Below are 26,939 nucleotides of genomic sequence, written 5' to 3'. Positions count from 1 at the left end.
GTAAATTGTCAACTAGAACAGGAATATTTCTTGTTCTTACAATGGGTTACCTATTAAAAAGCTTCAAATTCAATCCTTTCCAACTAATCTAAGTTTATGTCTCCCTTCAAAGGAGAATTCCCAACATTTTGAGACTCCTAGACAATAGTAATAATTAATAACCAGGACTCACATGGCCAAACTTCCCCAGTGTTTCTGGGAAGAAACCAAGTTTGTTAAAGAAATGCATATCTCTAAACCAAGTACCCAGTTCCCCCCCCACACACACACACATACACACACTCACACACACACACACACACACTTTACCTCATTCCCATAGCTGACCATCTCCTAGTTGCCCCTTGGGATGTCCCTTCTTTAGCATCTCACCCTTGATGACACTACAGGACCACAACACACAGATTTCTCTCTGAAGCTTTTCATAGCTGTCACAGTTCCTAGCAAATCCTATAGTTGATTCCTCACTGCCTGCAGGCTTCCAGAATGACCTTCCCCAAATTTAAGTCTCATACCCTTTTCAATTAATAATTTCACTGGAAACAATCTGAATATTCAACCGGTAAAAGGTTAAACACACACAAGCACATACACACACACACAAGACACACATATATGGGCTGCTTTGCAACCATTACAAAAAACTTTAATGAGTTTTAAATAACTGAAAAGTTAAAATATAAACCAGAATAGAATATAAAAATAGTGTATGTGTTTAAAATCTAAATCTCATTAAAAAGTCAAGAAGGGTACACTCTATTTGTAGAGTTACCACAACTATTCTGAAAGAACATGGACTTCAATATATAAATCACTGGTGAAAAATGTTCCTATGCTTCAGTTTTATAAGCCTATGGTGCATATTAAAATTTTGCAGAAGCTATTTAAAGAAGAAAACAGTTTAACCCAGACTTTCCTAAAATGATGTGGCCATTGGAAGTGTTTTTATACAAAACATTCCAATTTGTATCTTAATCAGAATACACTTTGGGAAATGCTAAAATGCAAGTCATTGCATTATTATCTCCAGCTGTCATGAATAATGACTATTGCCTTTTAACATGGCTATTTCTTTGAAGTATTCTGTGATAAAGCATATTGATTTTGTAATCAGAAAAAAGTGTTTAATCTCTTTAAAGGTCACTGTCAATATTGTTTATCATATTGTCTTTCCAAACTGGAAGTTCTCCAAGTCAGAATACAAAGCAATACAAATGGATTTCAAGTAATATCGTGGTTCCAGTCTCAGATCTGCCACTGTCTGGCCAACTGACACTGGACAAGCTACCCCTTAAGCTTCAGTTTCCTCTTTCGTACATCTATTGGACGTGGGCTAGATGTGAACACTAAAAGCCATGGTAGATGCCATGCATTTAACACAGCACCTGGTGAACTGTCATTCAATACGTGCTATTACTCTATGACCAGTAATACAAGCCACAGTCACTGTTATTAAATTTCTGTGACCTTGATCCTTTTAAGTGGTGGTTATTCATTATTCATCTTATATCTAAGCAATGAAAGCTCTATATTATTTTATATACTATTTTGTGAAACACATTTATTTAAAAGAAAGTTTACCAGATGGATCCTAATGCTTTAAAATGCCCAAGTGCAGCTGGGCATGGTGGCGCATGCTTGTAATCCCCGCACTTGGGAGGCAGAGACAATATTGCGCAGGTTCGAAGCCAGCCTTGCTGGCTTAAGAGACCAGTTTCCAAATTTAAAAAAATATAAAAATGGGTCTGGGAGTGTAGCCCAGAGGTACAAGGGTTCCATCCCCAGTACCACCAAAAAAAAAAAAAAGCCCAAGTGCAGAATCATGGATAAAACTGATTCTTCTTGAATATCTCCATTACAGTTACCAAAAGAAATAGGCATTAATCATGTCAAAAAATCTTGAATGAGACTTTTTTTTCTTTGATATCCAATTTTATATATGTGCACAATATTCATTTCTGACAACAAAAGTGATTCCAGAAACATCTAAATCAATAAATAAGCCCACTTAGCTTATTTGCTCTCATAGAGACTTTTAGTCAAAGGTATAGAAGGGTTAATTTTCAGGCTATATGATCATGCTGCCACCAGTGCTAATAGTCTCTCTACTTCAAACAACACACTAAGATAAATTCTGGCCACTCTCTTCCCTGGTTTAAAAAAAAAAAAAAAAACACCATGGTCTCAGTCATACTGAAAGATGAAAAATTTAGGAGTTAGATTCTTTATTTTTTATACTAGGGATTGAACATTTAACCTCCAAGTAACACCCCCAGTCCTTTTTTATCTATGAATTATTTTTATTTTATTTATTTTTTATTATAGATGTGTGCCACCATGCCCAGCTAGAAGATCAATTTTTTTTAATTTTCATCAATGTATGATGACCTGTGATTACAATGGTGTCAAGTTCCCACTTTCTCTTCTTAATAATAAAACCTTTGTTTATGACTTTACAGTAGGAAACTTTCAGTCACTGCCTATCAGTCTTAACAAAATTAAACCCAGTTAAAAGTAAGTCTCATCTTACATAAAAGTGAAATAGTAAAAGGCAGGGCAATTCCTACAATTGTGAGTGAGGAAACAACCAGAATTATAATCCCCATGGGAGTGTATTCCTAATCAAAGAGAGGGCATTTTTCCTCCTATCAAAGTGAAGGTGATTTTCCTTAAGATTAGTAAACATTTTATATTCAGTAGACCAAGAATAAGTTCCCTGCATCCGGCCTGGGGACTTTCAAGTTGGATCTGGGAAGGTTCCGGCCAACACCACCCTGCACTTCCTGGGAGAGGCAAATAAGAACAGGGAATTCCTGTCCTTGTTTGGATTTGAGTATGGCAAAGACGACAGTATGAAAATGGGCTGATTTCCCACATCCTAGACAACAGGTAAAATAGAGCAAACCCAGCAAACACATGACACATGCTGGTGTTATTCCCACACTTTAATTCTGTATTATTATCCTCTACCACCATGGAGAAAATTGAGTCCCTGGAAGGGGAAACAAAGTGGCTGAGCCAGTGAGTGACAGAGCAGAGATTCAACGCCAGATCTTCTTTCTCCAAACTCACTCTACAACAGCTGCCTGCCAAGTGCTGTCTGCCTTCTGGCTGGACCAGTTTTATTTGAAACTCAAAGCCTTGCTGTTAAATGCCAGGGAGCCAAGTGCACTCGTTCATGGCATTAGACAAGTGTAAGGTAGGCTGCAGTGTTCAATGAGTAGTATCAGGCTCACTTAACATGCTGTTAGGTGGGATGTGGAGGTAAATATTAAAGAGCCATGTGCATGCATGTTTTTTACACAGTCACCCTCACTATGATGCATAACTGTACTGCAATAATTATTTCTTAAAATGCAAATATACAGAACAAAAATAAATTAATAAAATAAATACTTTCTGGAATGTTGCATCACCTGCCCACATGTGATTTTTCTTTTTCTTTTTTTTTTTTTTTTTGTGGTGGTTCTGGGGTTCCTGGAAGCCCTTCTACCTCTGGGCTACTCTCCCAGACCTATTTTATACCTTTTATTTGGAAAGAGGGTCTCTTAAGCCAGCGTGGCTGGCTTCGAACCTGCGTGATCCTCCTGTCTCCGCCTCCCAAGCGCGGAGATTACAAGCGTGCACCACCACGCCCGGCCACGTGTGATTTCTTGAAGCTGTTTTTTAGTGAACTTTTGCTCAGAATTGAATCTTATTTTAGGAAAATATAAAATGCCAGTTGGAGCCGGGCGTGGTGGTGCACGCTTGTAATCCCAGCATTCTGGAGGCAGAGATCGGAAGATCACAGTTTGTGGACAGCCTCAGCTACTCAGTGAGGCCCTTCATAACTCAGTGAGACCCTGCTTCAAAATAAAGAATAAAAAATTGGTCAGGGAGTGTACCTCAAAGGTCAAATGCCTCTGGGTTCCAAACCCAGACCCACACACACAGAGAAAAAAAGACTAAAAAAATAGGACTGAAAGTTTAGCTCACAGGTAGAATGCCCCTGGGTTCCATCCCCAGTACTGCATAAATAAATAAATAAATAAATAAATAAATAAATAAATAAGCAAGCCAGTTTGCTCTAAAAATATTCTTTGTTACTCATGTTGGTACTGGGGATTGGACCCAGGGTCATTCTATCTTCAAGCTATTCTCTTAGCCCTTATTAATTTTTTTTTTTTTAAGCAAGGTCTCACCAGGTTGCTGAGTCTCACTACTTGCTGAAACTATTCTCAAACTTGCAATCTTCCTGTCTCAGTCTCCCAAGTACTGGAATTACAGGCATGTGCTACCATGCCTGGCTGAATTATTCTTCCCTGCGGGGAGGGGGAGGGACAATCCCATTTTCCACTATACGTTCCTTTACTCTCATTTTGAAAAAAATTTGGAGGCAAGTGCACTCACACATTTTAAAAACCCTATGGAGAAAGTACATTCTTACAGACTTTTCTAAGCATGCATATTTGGCAATTTAGTTTCCTACATTTATTAATTTTTTTATGGTAGTGAGGATTGGACCCAGGTGTTCTACCTCTGTACTATATCCACACACCCACAGCCCTATTTTATTTTTTATTTTGAAACAAGGTCTTGCTAATTGCCGAGGGTCTCAATAGGTTATTGAGGCAGGCTTCAAACCTGTGATCTTCTGTCTCAGCCTCCCAAGTACTGGATTACAGATTTGCCCCACAATGCCCAGATAGTTTCTTGAATTTATGATACCTTTAAATTCTCAGTCTATTCTTTCATCACCTAGAAGAATATACCATTTATTATTTGATTTTATACATCAACTCATTATTGTTCACATGAATAGGCTAATTTCCTCTACCAAGAGAAGTCCTAAATCTAAATAGCAAGACTCATGACAATTTAGATTGGAGAGTAGTGAGTCAATAATTAATCCCAGCCAGGCATGGTGGCACATGCTTGTAATCCCCACTCTTGGGAGGCAGAGACAGGAGGATCGTGCAGGTTCAAAGCCAGCCTTGCTGGCTTAGGAGACCCTGTTTCCAAATAAATAGATAGATAGATAGATAGATAGATAGATAGATAGATAATAGATAGGAAGGATAGGTCTGGGAGTATAGCCCAGAGGTAGAAGGGTTTCCAGGAACCCCAGTACCACCCCCAAAAAATTAATTCCACAATTAATGACTAATTATTTTCAAAACCTATAAAATCTATATCCTATAAATCAGATGTTCTCTTGCTACCATTATTCAAATAGGAATTTTAGACTGTAAGAATATAGTGCAAATGTCCTGTTAAAGAACTCCTCTTATGATGGTCAAAACTTTTGTTTTCTCTAAGATAAAAACAGAGAAACAAGTGCTGGGCACATGTTTGTTTGTATCACTTTGAACCTCACTCTGATGCATAATTACAATGCACCAATAAAAATACTTTAAAAATTACTCCGAATTTTTAGTTATACTGTTCATAAAATACTTAGTTTTTACAAAAAGCACTGCACGGCATACTGAAAGAGAATCTTAAGCTAAGAACTAAATATTACATTAAATTGCTTAGAAAAATACAATTTTGTTGGGTTTTTTTTTTTTTTTTTGGTACTGGGGTTCCTGGAAGCCCTTCTACCTCCGAGCTACACTCCCAGACCTATTTTTACATTTTTATTTGGAAACAGGGTCTCCTTCGAACCTGTACGATCCTCCTGTCTCTGCCTCCCAAGCGCGGGGATTACAAGCGTGCGCCACCACGCCCGGCAGAAAATACAAATTTAATACTATAGCATCTATAACTGTCTTAGCAATTATCCATTTTAATGGCTATAAAAGTGAATATTAAATACTCAGTTCAACACTTGGTGTAACTGAACTTTTTCACTACTTCTATGGACTAGTAATTCTGTTTCTATATTCATCACTGACTTCTTATGTTCACATAAATTCCATTGTTACCTACCCAATAACTGATAACTATGTGTCTAGATAAGGGCAGAAAATTAAACCCTGGCGATTCACACAAAAGCATCAGTTAAAATACAGAACCTGCCGGGTGTGGTGGCGCACGCTTGTAATCCCCGCGCTTGGGAGGCGGAGACAGGAGGATCACGCAGGTTCGAAGCCAGCCGCGCGTGCTGGCTTAAGAGACCCTGTTTCCAAATAAAAAAGTATAAAACATAGGTCTGGGAGTGTAGCCCGGAGGTAGAAGGGCTTCCAGGAACCCCAGTACCACAAAAAAAAAAAAAAAAAAAAAACAGAACCTGCCTTTTACAATTTCACAATAGACTGAAAACTGCATAAAAGCTAAAATGACTAATAACAGCAAAGGGTAGGGTTGTATGTTGGGAGGAAAACAAACCCCAATATCCATCAATGGAAACTGTTTACACAAATAATAGCTCAGCCCTACAAAGATATAATACAGAGCTATGGGTGGGGCCTTTAAGTAAAAAAATGGAATAATACCAAGATATATTAAGTAAAAAAAGCAAGGCACAACGCAAAATTAATTGTGTAGAAATGAGGGGGAAAAAATATACTCCCCTTCATTTCCTCATGACTCAGGAGATGCAGCTGTCCCTTGCATAGCCGCCACCAGTGAGGCCTTCAAACACCTGAGATGTGACCAGGGTGACCACAGAGCTGGAATCTTTATTAATTTACATTTCAAATCTGACTCAGTGCAAGATTTTTCAAGATAACTTTGTTTTGATGGAATAAGAATCATGTTAACCACTGTGAAACGTACTATTTAAGGTATGTTCTTAATGGATACTAGAAAGGTTTCAGTTGCTGGTACAGAGTATCCTTCCAGGTTTCAAAGAAACAGGAACACTGCTTGCCTCTGGGAAGGAAACTGTGCAACAGGAATCCCAGGCTGCAAAGAGCTTTCTCACTTTTTCTCTTTTGGATTTTATACTTTGGGATGGCCTGCCTTCTAGAAAAATAAGGAATAATAAATAATGTGATCTATAAATATCACTAAGGAATCACTGCCACTGGCATATTTATTCATTTAATTTTGGGTGAACTCTCTCCCCCTAAAAGCTTGTATGGTACTTTGACGAGGTTATATATATGGTCTTGGGCAGAAAACATTTCCTACTAACCTAAGATGACAGAAGTGTTTCCCAAACAGTACCAGGGTTACAAAGCAACATAAAAGACCAAAGCCTCAAACCTCAAACCACTTGTTAGGTGGCAGCAGAGTCTAGCATTAGTACCACAGCCTTTACTTCCACCACCAACCAGACACTGGTGTTTTTCATTTTTTCATTCATGGAAAATAATTTCCATGCTATTATTTCCCTTTCTTCATCTATATCCCCAAGTAAAAAATTTGATTTGTCCTTATATTTCAATTTAACAAACTAGGCATCTACTTAAAGAAAAAGAAAACTCTCCCCTTTACAACTCATGACATTCTTTTTTGTAAAGGAGTAGTGTAAAATTCTAAGCAAGTCACCAAGAGCTCAAGGAAAGAGAAACTGAACACTATGCACAACTGAAATGCACTTGATTGAAATACAAACAAAATCTAATTTTATGTACAGAGTTATTACTCCAAATCCTCCCGTCTTCCACTTTAGTTTGTAAACAAACACTTTAATTTCTTTATTCTTCAAGAAAGATGATTTTCAAGCTTTAAATGCACATATCACTGTACCTTAGCCGTTGGAGATAGAAAGAAGCTGGGTAACAAAGAGACCTCAGATAAAGGATGAGAGACTCCCATGGAGCAATGGGGCAGGGTTAGGGGAAGGAGGAGCAGGATAGCGACCGAATGAAGGTAGCAAATTGTGTGTGTGTGTGTGTGTGTGTGTGTGTGTGTGTGTGTGTGTGTGTGTGTGAAATTATCAATACCAATCTCAAAGATATGTGTGAGGAAAGAGAGGAAGCAGGGCGGGGTCTGAAGGAAAACACACCAAGTGCTGTGCACATTTATATTCCTATTACCCCATATACTTCATTATGATGTAAAATTACAACGCACCAATAAAAATATATTTAAAATGCACATATTGAGAAAAACAAAGCCAACCTCAACATCATGTATGGAGGAGGGGAAGGAGTGGGAAGGGAGCCAGGGCAAAGCTCACCAAGTGCTGTGTGCATGTATGTCACTATCACTCTGAACTACATTATAATGTAAGACTACAATGCTCCAGTAAAAAGTATATAAAAAGTGCACATCTCGTGGGATGTGGTGATGCATGCTTATAATCCCATTACTTGGGAGACTGAGATAGGATGATTGCAGGTTCAAGGACAGCCTCAACAAGTAGTGAGACTCTCATCAACCTAGCGAGACCCTGTATCAAAATAAAAATAAAATTGGATTGCGGGTATAGCTCGGAGATAGAATGCCCTGGGTTCAATAGCCAGTGCCACACAAAAAAATGCATATCTAGATGAAAGTGATTTCTTATTTGTGGTTTTCAATATAAGAAGTTGGTTGGTTCTCTAAGATTAGCAAAGAAGACAAGGCCTCCTTCAGACTCCTAAGTACTTCCTTTTCTCATTCTCCTTGAACTTCTGCAAGGACGTTGGCCTTAGGTCCACACTGGTGTGTATTATTCTGAGGAAAGAGTCCTAGAGCCTCACAATCTACAATGGCTTAGCACTTGATTGGCAACTAAATTGGAACAAGCTCTTCACCAAAATTATACTGCAGAATAAAACAGTATTACTATAAACAGAAGGCTTCGTTTGATTCAAAGCACAAAGCATCTTAGCCTTTAACAATTAAAGAGAAAAGGACTAATTGTCCAAAATATCTAAAATTGCTTGATAGAAAATATTGTGAAATACAAAGAGAAGGCTGATAGGTAGTAAAAGATGTCAAGAATGACATGGTGTTTGCTATACTATTTGTTTCCTGCTTCCTAAACTATGTATACCTTCAGCACACGTCATTTCTTGGTACCCCAAGGCTATTCCTTAATACCACTGATATTTGAAGTACTTTCACGTTCAAACCATTTCAAACATCTTTGGGATTCCAAAAACCTGGTCTCTACCTTACCTAGGTGGTACAATATTATAAGGAAAGTATGGGCCGGGCATGGTGGCACAGGCTTGTTATCCCAGCATTCATTCAGGAGGCAGAGATCTGAGGATCACCATTCAGGGACAGCCTCAGCTACTTAGGGAGGCCCTTTGCCACTCAATGAGACCCTGTTTCAAAAGTTAAAAAGACTAAAACATAGGTTTGGGGGGGATGTAGCTCAGAAGTACAATGTCGCTGGGTCTCATCCCCAGTACCGCAAAAATAATAATAATAATAATAATAATAATAATAATAATAATAATAATAATATAAGGAAACTATGAATGCCCCAAATATATGACTCTCAAATCCCCTACTATGGTCAATTTTAACTTTTGATACCCTCAATATTTGGCAGAATTTTAAAATGGATTTGTTACCAGAAATTATTGAAAATATTCATTCGATGCCTTTGAACTGACACTAATTTATGTTTGCATAATCTGTTTATTGCCTAAAAATTCATATAAAAATATAAATCCCAAGGTATCATACTTTAAATGTGTATGAAATCTTAAATTTGATGAGAAAACTATAGAAAGTTTCTTAAATGAATTCAAAATTATACTACTAATAACCACGGAACTATATTATTAGTGCTGGAAAGGTGTTCAAGTTCACAGGAATACAAGCACAAACTTCAGGAATGTGTTTTCTTAGCACCATATAAAAGTCAATTTCTTATATATTTCTACAGACATAAGAGATCATAAATAAAAGGTAGAAATTATTCTGGAACACTCTTCCTTTCAAAACAGATTGTATTCCAAGGTGATATATGGTAGACAGGAGGCGGGAATTGGTTCTAGATGTAAAATGTGTCTGAATTAAAATATAAAGCGAAGCCAGATATGGTAGCACATTCCTATAATCTCAGTACTTAGAAGGCTGAGTCAGGAGGACACAGGTTCAAGGACAGCCTCCACAACTTACCAAGGCTTTTGGCAGCTTAGGAAGATCCTGTTTCAAAGTAAAAAAAAATAAAATAAAATAGGACTGGGGGTGTAGCTCAGAGGTAGAATATTCCTGGGTTCCATCCCCAGTACCACAAAAAGTAAAATAAGAAAACAATAAAAGAAAAAAATCAGAGGGAAAATAAATACCTTTCCTCTTTCAGATGACTAATGTTAAATATTTTTTGTTCAAGTGAGGTCACACTTCACTTTCCTAGATCGGAAGACAAAAGTTCCTAAGTCATGAAAACCAAAAATAAAAACTGGTAACATAGCCAGGCATGGTGGTGCACGCTTGTAATCCCTGCACTTGGGAGGCGGAGACAGGAGGATAGCGCAGGTTCGAAGCTAGCTTTGCTGGCTTAAGTGACCCTGTTTCCAAATAAAAAATATAAAATAGGTCTCGGAGTGTAGCCCCGAGGTAGAAGGGTTTCCAGGAACCCCAGTACTACCAAAAAAAAAAAAAAAAAAAAACTGGTAACATGGGATCACAACATAAAGTTTAACTAGTTTCTTTCTACCTGCTGACAGTCTTCACTGCCACTTTCGGCTTTGCCACTTATACAGAAGTGAGACAGGAGGGATCTGCTCCCACAGTTTGACAGGACACTTTGCTCAGGAGGTTGGCAGACAAATAACTGAACCATGGCCACCCAAGGAGGGGCCCAGACCAGAAAACACAGAAGCTATTGGACAGTGAACCTCATTCTTGCCCAATGATACAGCAAATGACGACCAGGCATAAAAGAACCAGAGAGGAAAAAATGGGTAACTCCTCTCTCTGGCCCTCTATGTCATAGCTTAGACCCACTTCAGCACAAATAAGATAACTTCAGTGACTTCTAGTTACCTTGATTGCTGTTGACTCAATTGGTCCAGACACTACATTTATCCACCAGGCCTAGGAATGGTGGGGCTGTAGTCATTTTCACATTTAGCAGCCCAATTTCCTGTTTTTCCAGCACATCTGAGCTGACTGACACACAACAGCAGCAGCTGTTAAAACTTTGGCTCCTGCTACCACTGCTCCCCTTGGGCTCATCAATACTTCCTACTTTTATTTCTCCAGAAATAATAGCTTATGTGCATGTGCACAAAGACATTAGAGAGATGGAAATCCTCAAGGAGTGACGAGATAAATGTCTCACCTGGGCTTGGCTACCTTAACTCTCACCTCCTTAGGCGTGTATCTTGTTGTAAGTACAGAAGCTGTGATGTTCGGCCATCAAGTGAAACACAGCACTTAATATTAACAAATACTCCAAAATGCATACCGATTTCTTCATGTTAATGTTACTCCCTCAAATCAATCACTCTGAGAATGCACTTCTAATGATATCATCATAATAATGGGTCATTCTCACCCTTTTGGCATAAATCCTATCTAAAGTAAAGCTATGCACCATACCAAAGAAAAATTCAAAATTATTATTTTATAGGTGCAACTATATTCTGAACCCAAACCATCATCATAACTCGGGTTTTCGTTCAACACTTTATTTCCTAAAAATAAAATCTTCTAAAAATATGAAATTTTCACTCTTTTAAATATGTCCAAAGGAATTTTCTACAAGTCTGAGGTAAGTATAAAGGAAAATTTATCCTTTTAACACATACTTATAAAAAATATATATATTATCCCTATAGCTCTGATTCAATTGGGAAATCCAATAGGGAATGAAGGGGAATGGGAACTGAAGTGGGGGCTCGGCAGGGTGTGGTGGCACATGCCTCTGATTCCAGCACATGGGACCCAGCTGAGACAGGAGGATAACAGGACTGAAGCCAGCCTCTGAAACTTAGGAGACCTTGTTTTATAATTTAAGAAATAAAATAGAATAGGGTTTGAGTATAGCTTAGAAGTAGAATGTCCTAAATTCAATCCCAATAGCAAAGGAAGTAAAGAAGGAAGGATGGACGGACAGACAGACAGACGGGGCTCAGAAGGTCATTCTTAATCACTTAGCACCTCCATCCTTACTACCTCAGCCACAAACCTGAAAGTCTTCATGGGATCCATTTTTTTTTTAAGAGGGTTAGACAAAGTTAAGAAATTGACCCAATTCTGTAATGTACTGTGGTTTTGCCCTGCAAAATTCCTGATGGCCTGCTTCTGAGCTTTCTCCTTGAGAAAGACATATTATTCTGGAAAAATAGAGAAGTAATCAATATATTGCTAACATGAGGCACCACAAGAACTACAGACCCAAATCTCTTAATTTTATTGCCTATGAAACTTAGCACTTTTGAGAGCTACACAACTCTAACTCATAAAGTTGTATTAAAAGCAACAAATAAAGCTAAGTGAAGGTTTTAGCTTTCCATGGGTGAGTTCTGGGTCCCTCCTGCCTTTCCATCCTTCCGTGTCTTACCATAGAAAGGACCACCCCAATAAAAGCACTCTGTCAATATACTCCAAAATTCAACCACATGGATTTAGGTTTGAAATCCACAAACTTTCCTAAAATACTTAAATTGACAATCAGCATTGTGAATTTAGAGTCTATGAAAAAACAGAACAACCCAAGTTCACTCTGACATTTTTTTATAAAGACCAGCCAGTCCTTCAGAGGTTTTTCCAAGGGACTCATTCTTCAGATATGAAGTTTGTAGGCAAAACTGAAGACATTTGGCCCCTTTATAAATAGTCATGGGAAACTTCATTCTCCCATACTTTTAGTTTGTTTATACTATAACAGATGGGGAAAAAATAGCAAAGCAATGTCAAAAAAATCTCACTGCTATCGTACTTGTTTTAGAACACCAAAAACTTAAGAATGTGTAATGTCTTTAACAACCAAAACCAAAACACTTCTTTTAACATTACAAAGCCAGATGTGGTGGCTCATGCTTGTATCCCCAGCATTTGGGAGGCTGAGGCAGGAGGATCAGGATGGTGGTTCGCGGACAGCCTCAGCTACTTACTGAGGCCCACTTCAACTCAGTGAGACCCTGTTTCAAAATAAAGAATAATAAAAATAAAATAGAGATGGTGGTATAGCTTGGAGATAGAATGACCCTGGGTTCCATCCATAATCGGTGATTTTCTGTGAAAATTTTTCCATCACAGAACTCTAGGCTTCTCTTCAAAATATCTTCCAATTATTTATAAATGTTAAAATTCCAAAATGTCAGTTGAAGGGCCAAGTCTCATCTTCACTTGAAAAACCAATCACCATTATTCACCATTTTGCTAAACCCCTTATTATGAGATACAATTTCATGTAAACAAAATAGAAAAATCATCTAGTTCCAATTGATACTCAAGGTCAGTACTTAGTCTTTTGAGGTAAATAAAATTTTAATTAAATAACCACTAATTCATTTACTCATTTCTTAAGTTAAGGCAGGGGAGGTCAGAGGGTATTTATTTTTATTTTTAAAGGCCATATGGTCTTTTCTGGACCACTCAACTATAATGCAAAAACTGCAAAAGCACCTTTGGACTCTATGCACATGTATGGGTGTGGCTGTATGCCAACTAAACTCCTTACAAACTCAGATAGAGGACAAGAAATTAATATCCAGGGTCAGGAGTCAGGGGATGCTCACCAAGTACTGTGTGCATATAAATATATGTCCCTATTATCCTGCCCTTCATGTAAGATTATAGTGCACCAACAAAAGTATATTAAAGCCAGATATGGTGGTGCATGCTCATAATTCCAGTACTTGGGATTGCAGGTTCACAGACGTCCTCAGCTTCTTAGTGAGGCCCTCTGCAATTTAGTGAGACCCTGTTTGAAAATAAAGAATAAAAAATAGGGCAGGGGGTATAGCTCAGAGGTAGAATGGCTCTGGGTTCAATCCTCAGTACCAATAAATAAATAAATAAATAAATAAATAAATAATAAAAAGAAATTAATATTTGGAACAGATAATGCCTAAAACTTAACAAAAGATAACCAAAAACATTTATTTCTCCATAATGAAGATATATAAGTGGCCAGAGATACACAAAATATGCATATCACTAATCATTAGGGAAATACAAATCAATCCTGGGATAAGATACCACCTCACACTCATGGATGGCAACTACGGGGGAGGTGAGGGGGAGCCCACAGAGTAACAGTTGTGAAGCTGTGGAGAAATTAGAATCCTTATATAGTGTTGGTAGGAACATAAAATGGTACAGCAACTATGGAAAACTGTATGAAACCTCCTCAAAAAGTTAAAAATGGCAACTTCACTGGATGATCTATCAATTTCATTTCTAAGCATATACCCAAAAGAACAGAAAGCAAGATCTCCAGAAGGTATTGATAGACACATATTCATCGCTACACTCTACTCACAATAATTAAAATGTAGAAGCAACCCAAGTATATACTGGTGAATGGATGGATAAAGAAAATGTGGTTGACACATACAATTGAATATTATTCAGCTACAAAAAGGAATGAGGTACTCATATATGGCACAACGTGGATAGACAGTGGAAACATTATGCTGTGTGAAATACACCTCTCAAAAAAAAAAAAAAAGGATTGCATGGTTCCACTTATAAGAAGTACCCAGGGTGGTCAGAATCAGAGACAGAAAGTAGAATGGATATCACAAGGAACGAGTAATTGTTTAATGGCAAAGAGATTCAGTTTTGTCAGATGAAAAAGAGTTACGGAGATGGATAACAATGGCTAAACAATATGGATATACTTAATACTATGGAACTTTACACTCAAAGTAGTTAAGATAATAAACTTTATGTTACATATAACTTACCACAATTTAAAAATTGGGGAAAAGGGGGGAAGCAAAGCCCACTTTCCTAAAAATGATTAATAGCAACCTCCCACCCATTTAAGGAGTCATCTATCTCAGCTGTTGACTGATAGGGAATCATGGATTTTTCAGGTCTGGCTGCCTATGTAAGCTGCATTTCAAACACCTCCTTGCCTTAGGTTCCAGCCCAAACGAATTAAAATCTCACATTAAAGCCTATGCTAAGTGTTCGATGAATATTTGCTAAGAAAGACTTGGTTCTTTTATTTGTGTGTTTGGTACTGGGGATTGAAACCAGAGCCATTCTATCTTTGAACTATACACCCAGTCTGATTTTATTCTTATTTCTAAACAGAGTCTCTCTAGGTTGATGAGCGTCTTACTACTTGCTGAGGCTATCTTCAAACATGCAATACCACTATCTCAGCCCCCCAACACAGGGATTACAGGCGTATGCCACCATGCCTGGCTGACTTGGTTCATTTGATCAGTAAAACTTTAGAATGGATAAAGTACCCAAAGAAAAGTTTAACAAAGCAGCTGCTTAATCATTCCTCAATTTTTCCTAAGCCTCCAACTAACTCCATAACTCCAGAATCACAAGATTATAAATATGTATGTTTTAATCTCCCTATTTGGTTCAGATTTGTTTCAGAATCCAAACATTAACATCCCTCAGAGCAAAGTCAACCAAGATTTGTGTGTGTGTAGTTCAATCAGATTGAACCTGACTCTGAACTGTACCCCCAACCCTATGCTAGCTTTAATTTGAGACTGTCTAAGTTGAGAGGGGCCTTGCTAAATTGCTGAGGACAGCAGGCGTGGTGGTGCACGCTTGTAATCCTCCTGCTTGGGAGGCTGAGACAGGAGGATCACACAGGTTCGAAGCCAGCCTCAGCTACTAAGCAACTTAGTGAGACCCTGTTTCCAAATAAAATATAAAATAGGTCTGGGAGTATAGCCCAGAGGTAGAAAGCCTCTGGGTTTCACCCCCAGTACCACCAAAATAAATAAATTTGCTGAGGACAGCAAGGAAACCTGTGATCCTCCTGTCTCAGCCTCCAAGTAACAAAACTACAAGTGTATGCCACTATGCCTGGTATCACCTAATATTTTTACATTTAAATTCCCAAAAGTAAAAAACTTAAAAAAGTATATCTAAGCAGGAATGCAAATGCTAGTACATAGTTTTAGAGATAAAGTGAAAGTGCTCAACTTGATGTCAGCAGTCATGTTGTTTTTTAAGTGATTAATGTCACCTTATTAAATACAATACAAAAAATATAAAATTTGAGTAACTTCACTACAGCAGAGTATGGCAACCCTCTTACCCGAAGGGAACAAGTTCCAAATGCCTCATTGGATGCCTGATAGCTCAGCACTGAACCCTATCAATGCTTCCTATTGAGACTTACCTAAGTTAAATTTATGAATTACGCTTATTAAAATATTAGCAACAATTGCTAATAAAACTGTAACAAAAGTTAGGTAAATGTAGTCTCTCTCAAAATGTATTACTGTTCTTTAAGAAAGCATATTGCAGCTTCTGTTTGGCATTTTTGAATTGCCAGCATTGCCACTCTTTTGCTTTGGCATTATTATTAAGTAAAATACAGACTACTTGAACCCAAAGCACTGCAATACTGAGTCAACCGATCTAATAACCAGAAGGTCTACTTGGTGACTAATCCAGCTTGGCTATGCTGGATAAAGACGGTTCACAGCCTTGGGTGAATGGGAGAGTTTACAGAGCAGGAAGGTTTTATCATGCTACTCAAAAGGGTATATAACTTATACTATTTATGTTCAATAAAAAAAATTGTTAAAAATAAAAAAATAAAAAAATAAAAAAAGGGTATATAACTTATCACTTATTTTATTGTCTGTGTCTTACTGGGGCTTGAACTCAGGGATGTTCTACCTGTAAGCAACACCCTCAGCTCTTTTTTATTTTTGAAACAGGTTCTTACTAGGTTGTTGAAAGTCTTGATGAGTTGCAGACTGGTCTCAAACCTGCAGTCCTCCTGTCTAACCAGCAATGTGACCCGACAGCATTTATAGAAAAAACACCAGTAAGGCATAGAAAACAGCTCAACTGGCTAGAGCTCAGTTGATGAGCCAATTAACTGTCACAGCTTAACTACTCATTTACAACTTAAATCAGTTCATTGAATTCAGGGCCTTCTACAACTAGCAGAAACTCAAGTTACTGTTATTAAATTCTCTATTATTTTACTTGGTTGGGCCCAGTGTAGGAGCCTAGTCCAAAATCAATGGACTCTTCAGATACACGCTACCTATTGCGCTAACGAGGCACCTCAAATCAATGAACTCATTTGTTCAATAATACATGTATGAGGTTTCATGCAAACTTTCAAAGTAAAACCAAAACTGTTGTGATTTAGTGACTTTCAAGGTGGAAACACTTAGTTTCCTTTCAAAGGCAAAAATATAGTACAAATGTGCAGCAGGCACTTTTGCATGATATTAAGAAAAGGAACTCATCTAACCCAGAATGAAGGATTAAAGAGTGCACTAGAAGCCACAATAAATACATTCCAGGTGGTCAATGGCTCAGGCCCCAGCAGGGCAAGAGGTTTGCCAGCACCTGATCTCAGGCCCACAGCTTTGGTGGACTCGTGTGTCTACTAAAATGTAAAATTATATCATCTAGCCCAGAAAACTGACACTAGTGTATGATGCTAATTGTGAGTTAAATATGTGAAGGCATTCGACAAATTTTAAATTATTCTTTGCAGTGTTACATTTAGAATGTTCTAAAGAAAAGGTAGTAGCTAAAGGGGACATAAAACAATTGCCTTTCCTAAAATAATCATGTCCTTGATATAATTTATCATAGAAATAATGCTAGTGGGGAGGAGGTATCAATCAATATTACCTGAAATGTGTAAAAAAAATATGGTACTATAGTCTTTTTTTCTATAACATAATACCTACAACTAAACACCTTATTTTAAAGGTGTTTAAAGGCTTAGTATAAGAGGTTTATAAACCTGGCATGGTAGTGCATGCCTATAGTCCCAGTACTTGAAAGGCTGAAAGAGGAAGATCACAGGTTCAAGACCAGCCTCGGGACCTTAGCGAGACTCTCAGTTACATATTGAGACCATGTTGCTTCTGGATTCAATCCCTTGTACCACAAGCAGAAAAAAGATTTACAGCTCAGTTTCAGTTTTTTGTTTTATTTGTACTAGGAATTGGACCCAGGGGTATTCTACCTTCAAGCCACACTCCCAGCCCTGTTTTTCTAGTTTTGTTTTGAAACAGGGCCCCACAAGGTTGCTGAAGAGTCTCACTAATTGCTGAGGCTGTCCTTGAACCTGTATTCCTCCTATATCAGCCTCCCAAGTACTAGGAACACACGCCACTACACCCGGCTAGCTCACGGCTTTAGAGGCTAAAACCTCTAGGTTTAGGAAGCCGTATCTGCTCAGACTCTGGTGAGGGCTTTCTGGCTGCTTCCAGAGCATGGCAGACACCATTGTGGTAGAACAGCATGAAAGTGGTAAGTAAGCGAGCTGAAAAAGCCTAGCTCGCTTTACCACAACCCCCTCGCACCTGACAAGCATCAATCCCATCACCACCTGAGAAGTATTAACCCCCCCCCTTTTTTTTTTTGCAGTACTGGGGACAATACCCAGGGGCATTCTACCTCCCACCTGCGCACCCCCGGCCCTACTTTTTAGTCTTTTATTTTTTGAAACAGAGACTCACTAAGTTGCAAAGGGCTAAGTAGCTGAGGCTGTCCATGAACCGCGATCCTCCTGTCTCAGCCTCCCAAATGCTGGGATTAGCCTGTGCCAAGGAGTATTAACCCCTCTAAATGACCTAATCATCTCTTAAAGGCACCATCTCTCAATAACTTTACACTGCGGGTCAAGCTTTCAGCTCATGAACCTTTGAGAGACAAGCCACATTGAAACCACAGAACTGAATTCATGATTCTATGTGAATAATTTATTAAAGCGTAGATTTTTGTATGTGACATGGTCAAGAAAGTATCAAAATCAATTAATCATTGTCCCAGATTTTCCTTCAGCTTGTGCCAGTAAGCGCTTGTGCTCTAAGACTTCAGCAAAGTGTCTCTGGTCCTCATTTGTAAAACATGAAGTTCAATTAAATATCTTCAAAATTACCTGTTTCAAACCCTGGGAAAATCAGTTGACTTCTTTTGAACAGTAATATCCAAGGATAAGGACAAATCGAGGCCTTGTGGGCTGTTAGAATACTGAGTAATGATGTAATCAGTTTTCTAGTGAGGAATTTACCTCCAAAACCTAACAATTATATTACATCAGGATTGTTTCCTGCCATCTCCTAAATATGCTTACCTAGGATAAAATTTTCCACCACTTAAGCCTTTTTTAAAATATTATAGATTCTATAGAAAGAAGAAATACCGAATAGTCAACAAATACACAGTAGGCACTTGTAACATGCCAAGGGACAATATGGACAGTGGAAGAGACAGATGGAGTAGAAAGTAATATTTTCATATTTCCAGTAGTAACACTCTTCTGATCAGCATAATATAAGGGTGTTATTTTAGGTAGGCCGTTGAAGCTTTTTTCCTCCTTATATTTGAAACAGGGCAAAAGTCCTTTAAAAACATTCTCTTCATATTTGAGAATTTAGATGTACCTTCTTTTAAAGAGTTTAGTTCAACTTTTAAATTGTCAAAAATAAAATCTGAAGTATCTTCCTAGGGATATTTTTGTCACTAGAAAGCACAGAGCCAGGCAAACTCACTTTTTGTTTGTTTGTTTGTTTGTTTGTGGGTCTGGGGGAGGAACCCAGGGGCATTTGACCTCCGAACTACACCTCCTGCCCTATTTTTTATTCTTTATTTTGAAACAGGGTCTCATTGAGTTGCAAAGGGCCTCACTAAGTAGCTGAGGCTGTCCACGAACCGCGATCCTCCAGTTTCAGCCTCCCAAATGCTGGGATTACAAGCCTGCGCCACCACGCCCGGCTCAAACTCACTTATTTCACTTCAAAGTCTCACTGGTTTCTGAACACCTGTTAAGTGTAATTCTGCGTACCTGTTTTTGTTGTTGTTGTTTTTGCGGGTCTGGGGATGGAACCCAGGGGCATTTGACCTCCGAGCTACACCCCCTGCCCTATTTTTTATTCTTTATTTTGAAACAGGCTCTCACTGAGTTACAGAGGGCCTCACTAAGTAGCTGAGGCTGTCTGCGAACTGCATACTCTGGTCTCAGCCTCCCGAATGCTGGGATTACAAGCGTGAGCCACCACGCCTGGCTTGTTTCATTTTGTTTTGTTTTTTGATATTTATTAAGCTACTCCATTTCCCAATGAAATACTCAATTCATTATTCTGAAAGCTGTGACATTAATCTGCAACTCTACTTAAGAGATTTAGCTTTTATTCCCAATCTAAGAATATAATTTCTTTACTCATACATCCTAATGTTAGAATATATAAGATATATGTTAGCATCTGAACAATGTAAAATCTGGGGAGAGGGGAGAGGAATGGAAGTCCACAGCAACAGGGTGTCAGCATGAGGGAGAAGATAGCAATTTGGAGGAAAATAAAACACTAATTCACACACTGCACGTTTCCTCTACGTAAGCACTATACTAAATGTCTCTTATATTAGTCATGTTGCTTTGAGACTTTTCCCTATTTCCTCTAGTCAACTGCCAACGTTCGAATGGTCTCTGATGAATAAACATGCTGTGACTTGCTTCTAAGGAAACGCCTGTCATGTTCCAGGGAAAAATGACTTCTTCACTCGTAAATCAGAAAAAAAAAATGTACAACTCTCATTCATTAGTTACAAAGTCACTTTTTTCTCCCCTAACGGGTCTATTTCTGGAATATTCGCGTTCTCATCGGGACATTTCTGGATCCGGATTAACTAAAAAGGAACTCTAAATCGGGGGAACGCTGGTAGGAAAAAGTTACACCGTAGCAATGAGGCTTCCGGCTTCAGAAGCTCAACTGTTTACCAAGACCAAGGTTACTTTCGGGTTCTCATCCCTTGCAGAACTACCTGTTCTCATGACTGTTTACCCAAACGCTTAGCTGGGCGATCATTAGCATATCTGGCAGAAAGGCATGCTTCATTTAACATTAACTCGCCATGTGACAGCCCCTTCCCCTCCAATCTCTCCTCGAACACGTGAGGATAAAAAGAAAAGTACAGTAGTTTGCCCTGACTTTCCGCCGGGCTCTGGCATCGGCAATTGGCCACAGGCACACACACCCCCAATCAGAGGCGAGCGCCCGCCCGCTCCCGGAACTGTCATGCGGGCTGACAGCTGGCACACCTCCCCGCGGCCCTGCGCCCGCTTCCAGAACCCCCTTCTTCTCAGTCACCTTGACATCGCCCGCCCGCCCGGGCCTCGGTCCTCGGCCAAGGAAACTTTTCTTTTCCCCAACCCAGGGCTCACTTACAGGTACCGTCCAGAGCCCCAACAAGGGGCCCTTTGTTCCAGTGTGTGCTCCCGCGCTCCTCGCCCAACTCCTGGCATCCAGCTGGCCTTCCGCAGCCCCGGCCAGCCCCAGAAGGACAGCCATCAAATCCCCCCCAGACCCCCACCAGGGTGGCCTCCAAAAAGGCCGGGAGGAAGCAGCCCCCCGCACCGCGTGGAGGGCGCCAGCGAGCCGCCAGCCAGGTGGCCCGGGAGGCCCGGGAAGCCGAGCGCGCGGCGGGCTTACCCTGCGGGGGCGGCGGGCGCGTCCTGCGGGCCGGGGGCACGGCCGTCCATCGCCGGGCCGGGCGCTGCGCGGGCTCCGACTCCGAGGCGGCGCGTCACTGCTGGGATGGGAGAGGCCGGCGGTCAGGGCGGGCCGCGCGCTCCCCAGCCCCGGCGGGGCTGGACCGCCTCCCGCGCCCCGGGCCGGCCCGCCTCCGCGCGCGTCCACCTGCCGAGCCGGTCCCGCCCGCCCCGGGCCGCGCTGGGTCCCTCCCCGCGGGCGCCCGGGCCCTGGGGGCGGCGCTGCAGCGCGGGCCGCCCCCGCCCCGTTCGCACAAACAAAACGCCCGGGAAAACTTCTCCCCGAGCAGAGTCGGGAGCGCTGATCTTCCTTTTCCCAGCCAGGGCTCCCACTTTCTTTGCAAAGGGAGACAGAGGCTCGCCTGTTCTCTCGCGCAGCTTCCTCGCCGCCTCTGCCCCCTCCCTGCTGCGCTGGCAGCTCGGGGTCTAGCCAGGGCTCGGTGCCGGAGAGCGCGGCAGCCTCCCCCAGGACCCTTCCCCAGGACCGTGCCCCTGCCCCCGGCCCCCTCACTCACCTTGCCCCAGGCCCCAGCGGAGCCCGGGACCCCCGACCCGCACTCATCCTGCCCCATCCCCAGCGGAGCCCGGGACTCCCGACCCCCGCTACGCACTCACCCTGCCCCATGCCCCACCGGAGCCCAGGACCCCCGACCCGCACTCACCCTGCCCCATGCCCCAGCTGAGCCCGGGACCGCCGACCCGCACTCACCCTGCCCCACGCCCCAGCGGAGGAAGGACCCCCGACCCCCGACCCGCACTCACCCTGCCCCATGCCCCAGCTGAGCCCGGGACCCCCGAGCCCCGACCCGCACTCACCCTGCCCCATGCCCCAGCGGAGCCCGGGACCTCGCTGCCACCTCCGCCGCGCGGCCGCTCCCCAGTGAGGACCAGGTCGGCGGCAACGGAGCGAGCGAGGCAGCGAGCCGGGGAGAGGGACGGGCGGGAGTGTTCACCCAGCCAGTTGGAATTTCCTCCCCCCAGGGCTTTGGGGTTTGGGGGTACAGCTGCGGAAGCCCAAAGGAAAGGAAGTTCCCGGGCGGAAAGTTCCCATTCCCACCGCTAGGGCATCGCCTCGGGAAGCTGGAGCGGGACAGGTGGGGAGAGAGGCCGGTACCTGCCCGGGGCCGCCGGAGGACCGCCGCGAAGCCGCGGGTCCCGGCTGTCCGACCTCGGACACCTAGGATTGGGGTGGGGGAAGGGCTGCCTCTAAGGTTGAACGCGCACCTGTGGCCCTGAGGGGCGCCCTCTACTCGGTGGCAGGTTTAAGCTTGCCCCGTCTTCCGAAGCATATTTCTTTTGGTTTTAAACGTACAACAGCTCTGATATGAGGACCAGACACGTTACCAATGATGACAGTCTGTGAAGTAAGCACTGAATGATAAGTTTTGTTCAAATCTTGGGAGTTTTAGGGGAATAGAGTAATCACAGGGGGGAAAAAAAACTGCTTGCTTTTACAGTTTCCACGTGTGAGCTCTTCAGATAAGTCTTTACATCTGACAAAACAGGTTTATTTGCATATCTAGTAGTCTCAGAAGCGCCGATTATTGTCAGGTGTTAAGTCGTTTTTTTAAAAAATACACTTTTAGAGCCGGGCGTGGTGACGCACGCTTGTAATCCCAGCATTTGGGAGGCTGAGACCGGAGCAAAGCGGTTCGCAGTCAGCTTCAGCTACTTAGTGAGGCCCTTTGCAACTCAGTGAGACCCGGCTTCAAAATAAAGAATAATAGGGCAGGGGGTGTAACTCGGAGATCAAATGCCCCTGGGTTCCATCCCCAGACCCTCAAAAAAAAAAAAAAAAACACTTTTAGTGAAAAGTTACATTTTTCTCTCATATGAGGAAGCTAGGGAGTAATCTGCATACAAGAGAGACTTTAGGTAATGGAAGGGAAACCCCATTGGAGTGAAGGAGGAGGTCTGGGGAGGTTAACAAAGGAGGCACTTCCATTGACAATATGTACCTAAGTGAGAATGTCAGGTGGGGAGGGGAGAAGCTCACCGAGTGATGTGTGTATGGATGTCGCTATCACTCTGAACTATACTATTAGGGGCGACTGCAATAAAAATTAAAAACTACGATAAAAATAAAAACGAATATACTGTCATTGGTGCATTGTAATTATACAGAATAATGAAGTCCGAGTGCTGGGAACATCCACGCACCCAGCACTCAGGTATGTCATTTTTTAAGGTCCAAACTCTTGCTTTCAGAATCATGTGAAATGAAGAGATTGACTGAAAATTACAACTTAAAGATAAGACTATTTGAAAGAAATCGTGAGAGAAAACTATGATGAAGGAACATCCTGTAGGGGACCTCTGCTGCATTCTAACTGCAAGTGGCAAATCAGAGCTACTTCACCCTGGAAGAGTAACGGTGATTGTATTAAAATTAAACTGATGTTTGGAACCCATGCTTGATTAAGTGTTCCTTTAGTTGTTTATTCATTGTAGCAGCCAAAAATAAAATGTTGAAAGTAAGTAAAATACTAAATAGTAATATGCCATTTGTCTGTTATAAGCAGGTATTAGTACTTATTTCTTTCAGGGAATAATATGGTCCTTTCAGTTCAGAATGGTCTAGTAAATGAAAAAAAGTGACTTGTTTGGGTTACAGCATTGAAACTACCACAAAATGTTGCTTTTAAATGTTTTGACTAGCTAGGCCTGGTGGCATACACCAATAATCCCAGCGGGAGGGAGGCTGAGACAGGAGGATCTGAGGTTCAAGGCCAGCCTCAGAAATTTAGCAAGATCCTGGTTCAAAATAAAAATTAAAATAGGACTAGGGGTATAGTTTAGAGGTAAAATGCTGCTTAATTCAACCTCCAGTACCAAAAAAAGACTTTTTTTTTTTTTTTTACTAGTATCAAAGCAGTTCATTTATTTACATGCCTCTGGGTTTTTAAACTTAATAACTCAGGTTAAACAATTTCATGAATCATTTCTGACTAGCTTTTACAGTTGCCTGCACAGACAATGATGCAAATATTAAGCAACAGTGCAACTAATTAATGTCTAAAACTTTCAATCACGAGATTAAGATTAAAACTCCTTACTTTCAACTTTAAGTTATAAAGTAATACTATGGGCTCTATTAGGCCATATAGGCTGAAAGCATTTTTCCATGAACACCAATTTTTCCTGTCCTCTTGGTCCTAGGCATAGCAAAGGATGACGCTCTCCACCCACTGATATTATGTACAGCCATGTGTCTCATGTTGGTACGAGAAATGTTCCCTTTCCTGGTGAAGTCACTTTAGGTCCAGCCCTTGGGTCTTGATACTCTCTTCTCTGCTAATGTGGTCATGGAAATGTGTTTTAGGAGGAAAGTGGATAGAACTAGAGCATATTATAGTACGTGAGATTAGCCAGTGTCAGAAAGTGAACAGTTGTATGTTTTCACATGTGGAAGCTAAAGAGACATTGGATAAAGAAAGAGACTTCAGATAAAGGAGTAGAGACGCCAATTGAGTGACTGGGGTGGAGGAGGAGGAAAGTAGACATGATAAAGGCAATAGTTTAATACTATGTACATATGCAAAATTATCAATACCAACCTCAACTACATGTATAGGGAAGGAGGAGGAGTGGAGTAGGATCTGTAGGAAAACATACCAAGTTGTATGCATATATGACCCTATCACTCTATCTCTCATTGTGATGTATAATTACAATGCACCAATAAAAGTATTTAAAAAAAAAAAAGATGGAGGTGGCACTAGACTGAAGGACCCTACAATTCTAAATGTTTACCCTGAGCACAGCTGCCAGAAATGTCCCAGAACCTACAGCAAGATCCACATAAGCAAGAAATATATAAATATAGTGGTGGTTCTGGGGTTCCTGGAAACCCTTCTACCTCCAGGCTACACTCTCAGACCTATTTTTTATATTATTTTTATTTGGAAACAGGGTCTCTTGAGCTGGCTTCGAACCTGCGCGATCCTCCTGTCTCTGCCTTCCAAGCGTGGGGATTAAAAGCGGGCACCACCATGCCCGGTGAATTTTTTTTTTTTTAACAGTACTGGGGGTGGAACCCAGGGGTATTCTACCTCCATGCTACACCTCCAGCCTTACTTTTGATTCTTTATTTTGAAAGAAGTTCTCACTTGTGGGGAGCCATTAAGGTCACTTACAGGGTACTCACTGAGTTGCAAAGGGCCTCACTAAGTAGCTGAGGCTGGCCATAAACCTTGATCCTCCTGTCTCAGCCTCCCAAATGCTGAGATTACAAGCGTGAACCAACACACCAGCTAAAAAATAAATTTAAATCACTGAAATATTCTTTGACAATTTTCAGAACGAAGACTGGACTTGGTGTTCTTATTTGATACTAAACTATCACCACTGTAGTGTGTTGATTACATACTTTATTAGCAGAACCTTTTTACATAATTATAGGAACCTGCCCCTTCTTGATTTCTACAGAACCGTTTCAAAGTTGCCTTAGTTGTCCGGGCTTTTGTTCAGTTTTCCTATTTGGAAATCTCCCCTCCTGTTCCATATAATCACATTTTAGTGCATATGCTCAGGGATCTCCTCTGTAGACTGTTAGGTAGAGAAGGTCCCATAACATTTTGTCCCAATTATGCATTTGCCCTATTGCAAAGTGAGAGGTCTCTGAACTCAAGGGGTCATGTCTTACCCTGTCTTCTGGAAGCATAACCAAGAACAAGAGATGCTCTGCAAATATTTGTGGACTGGATGAAGAAATGCTTAAGGACTTTGCTCAGCAGAATCCGAAGACATACTTAAGTTAGGGAAGATCTTTTCAGTACAAAGAAGGTAGGAGGAAATTTAGAATGGAACAGAGAAAAAGGTGTGTTTTTCCTACAGGAAAGATTTATTCTCCATATGATTTCTGATGGGGTTAATGCCAAAATCACCAAATATAAAAGAGTTGCATTTTATGATATATTTCTTTGAATGCTAATCTAGGTAGAAGATTCATGATGTAGAGTGATAAAAGGAAAAAAGTTTACATGTACATATTACATAATTGTGTTCAATTTTAGTGAGTCTTCAACCTCTGTCTTTCATAGACATTACTTAATCTCAGGCTAGCATATATTTAATAAAGGTCTTTACATATGAGTCAAGTTGATGAAAACAGGGAACTGAGCATCAGTTTAGGATTATATATATATACTAATTTATCATCATCTCTTCTTTGTAGAGTGCTTGTATCATAGAGTACTCTTGTGTGCATTAAAACATAAAAAGTGTTAGAATTCAGTCTTTTCAAGCTGGGTGTGGTGGTGCAGGCATGTAATCCCAGCACTTGGGAGGCTAAAACAGGAGGATCGCAGTTTGAAGACAGCCTCAGCTACTACTTAGTGGGGCCCTTTGCAACTCAGTGAGACCCTGTATCAAAATGAATAAGAAATAGGGCTGGGGGTGTCTCTCAGAGGTAGAATGCTTTGAGTTCCATCCCCATTACCGCGAAAAAAAAAAAAAAAAAAAGAATAAAAATTGGGCTGGTAGCTAGGAGGTA

At 40.9% G+C, this 26,939-nt stretch overlaps 1 protein-coding gene across 1 annotated transcript in view; it reads right to left on the bottom strand.

Moving 5' to 3' along the window:
* Window positions 1-22,496, bottom strand: part of COBLL1 (cordon-bleu WH2 repeat protein like 1) — a gene marked incomplete at both ends in the record, with an annotated part of 161,493 nt that extends 138,997 nt beyond the window's left edge. Inside the window, 4 exon segments of the mRNA XM_080689387.1 lie at window positions 22,262-22,276; window positions 22,278-22,386; window positions 22,389-22,433; window positions 22,436-22,496. Coding sequence (XP_080545513.1) covers window positions 22,262-22,276; window positions 22,278-22,386; window positions 22,389-22,433; window positions 22,436-22,496 — 230 coding nt within the window.
* Window positions 22,497-26,939: the final 4,443 nt, after the last annotated feature.

Source organism: Muscardinus avellanarius, assembly GCF_963383645.1.
Source record: "Muscardinus avellanarius genome assembly, chromosome: 2".
Lineage (NCBI taxonomy): Eukaryota > Metazoa > Chordata > Mammalia > Rodentia > Gliridae > Muscardinus > Muscardinus avellanarius.
Note: the sequence above shows the minus strand (reverse complement) of the source record. Positions and strands in the feature narration are given on the sequence as shown.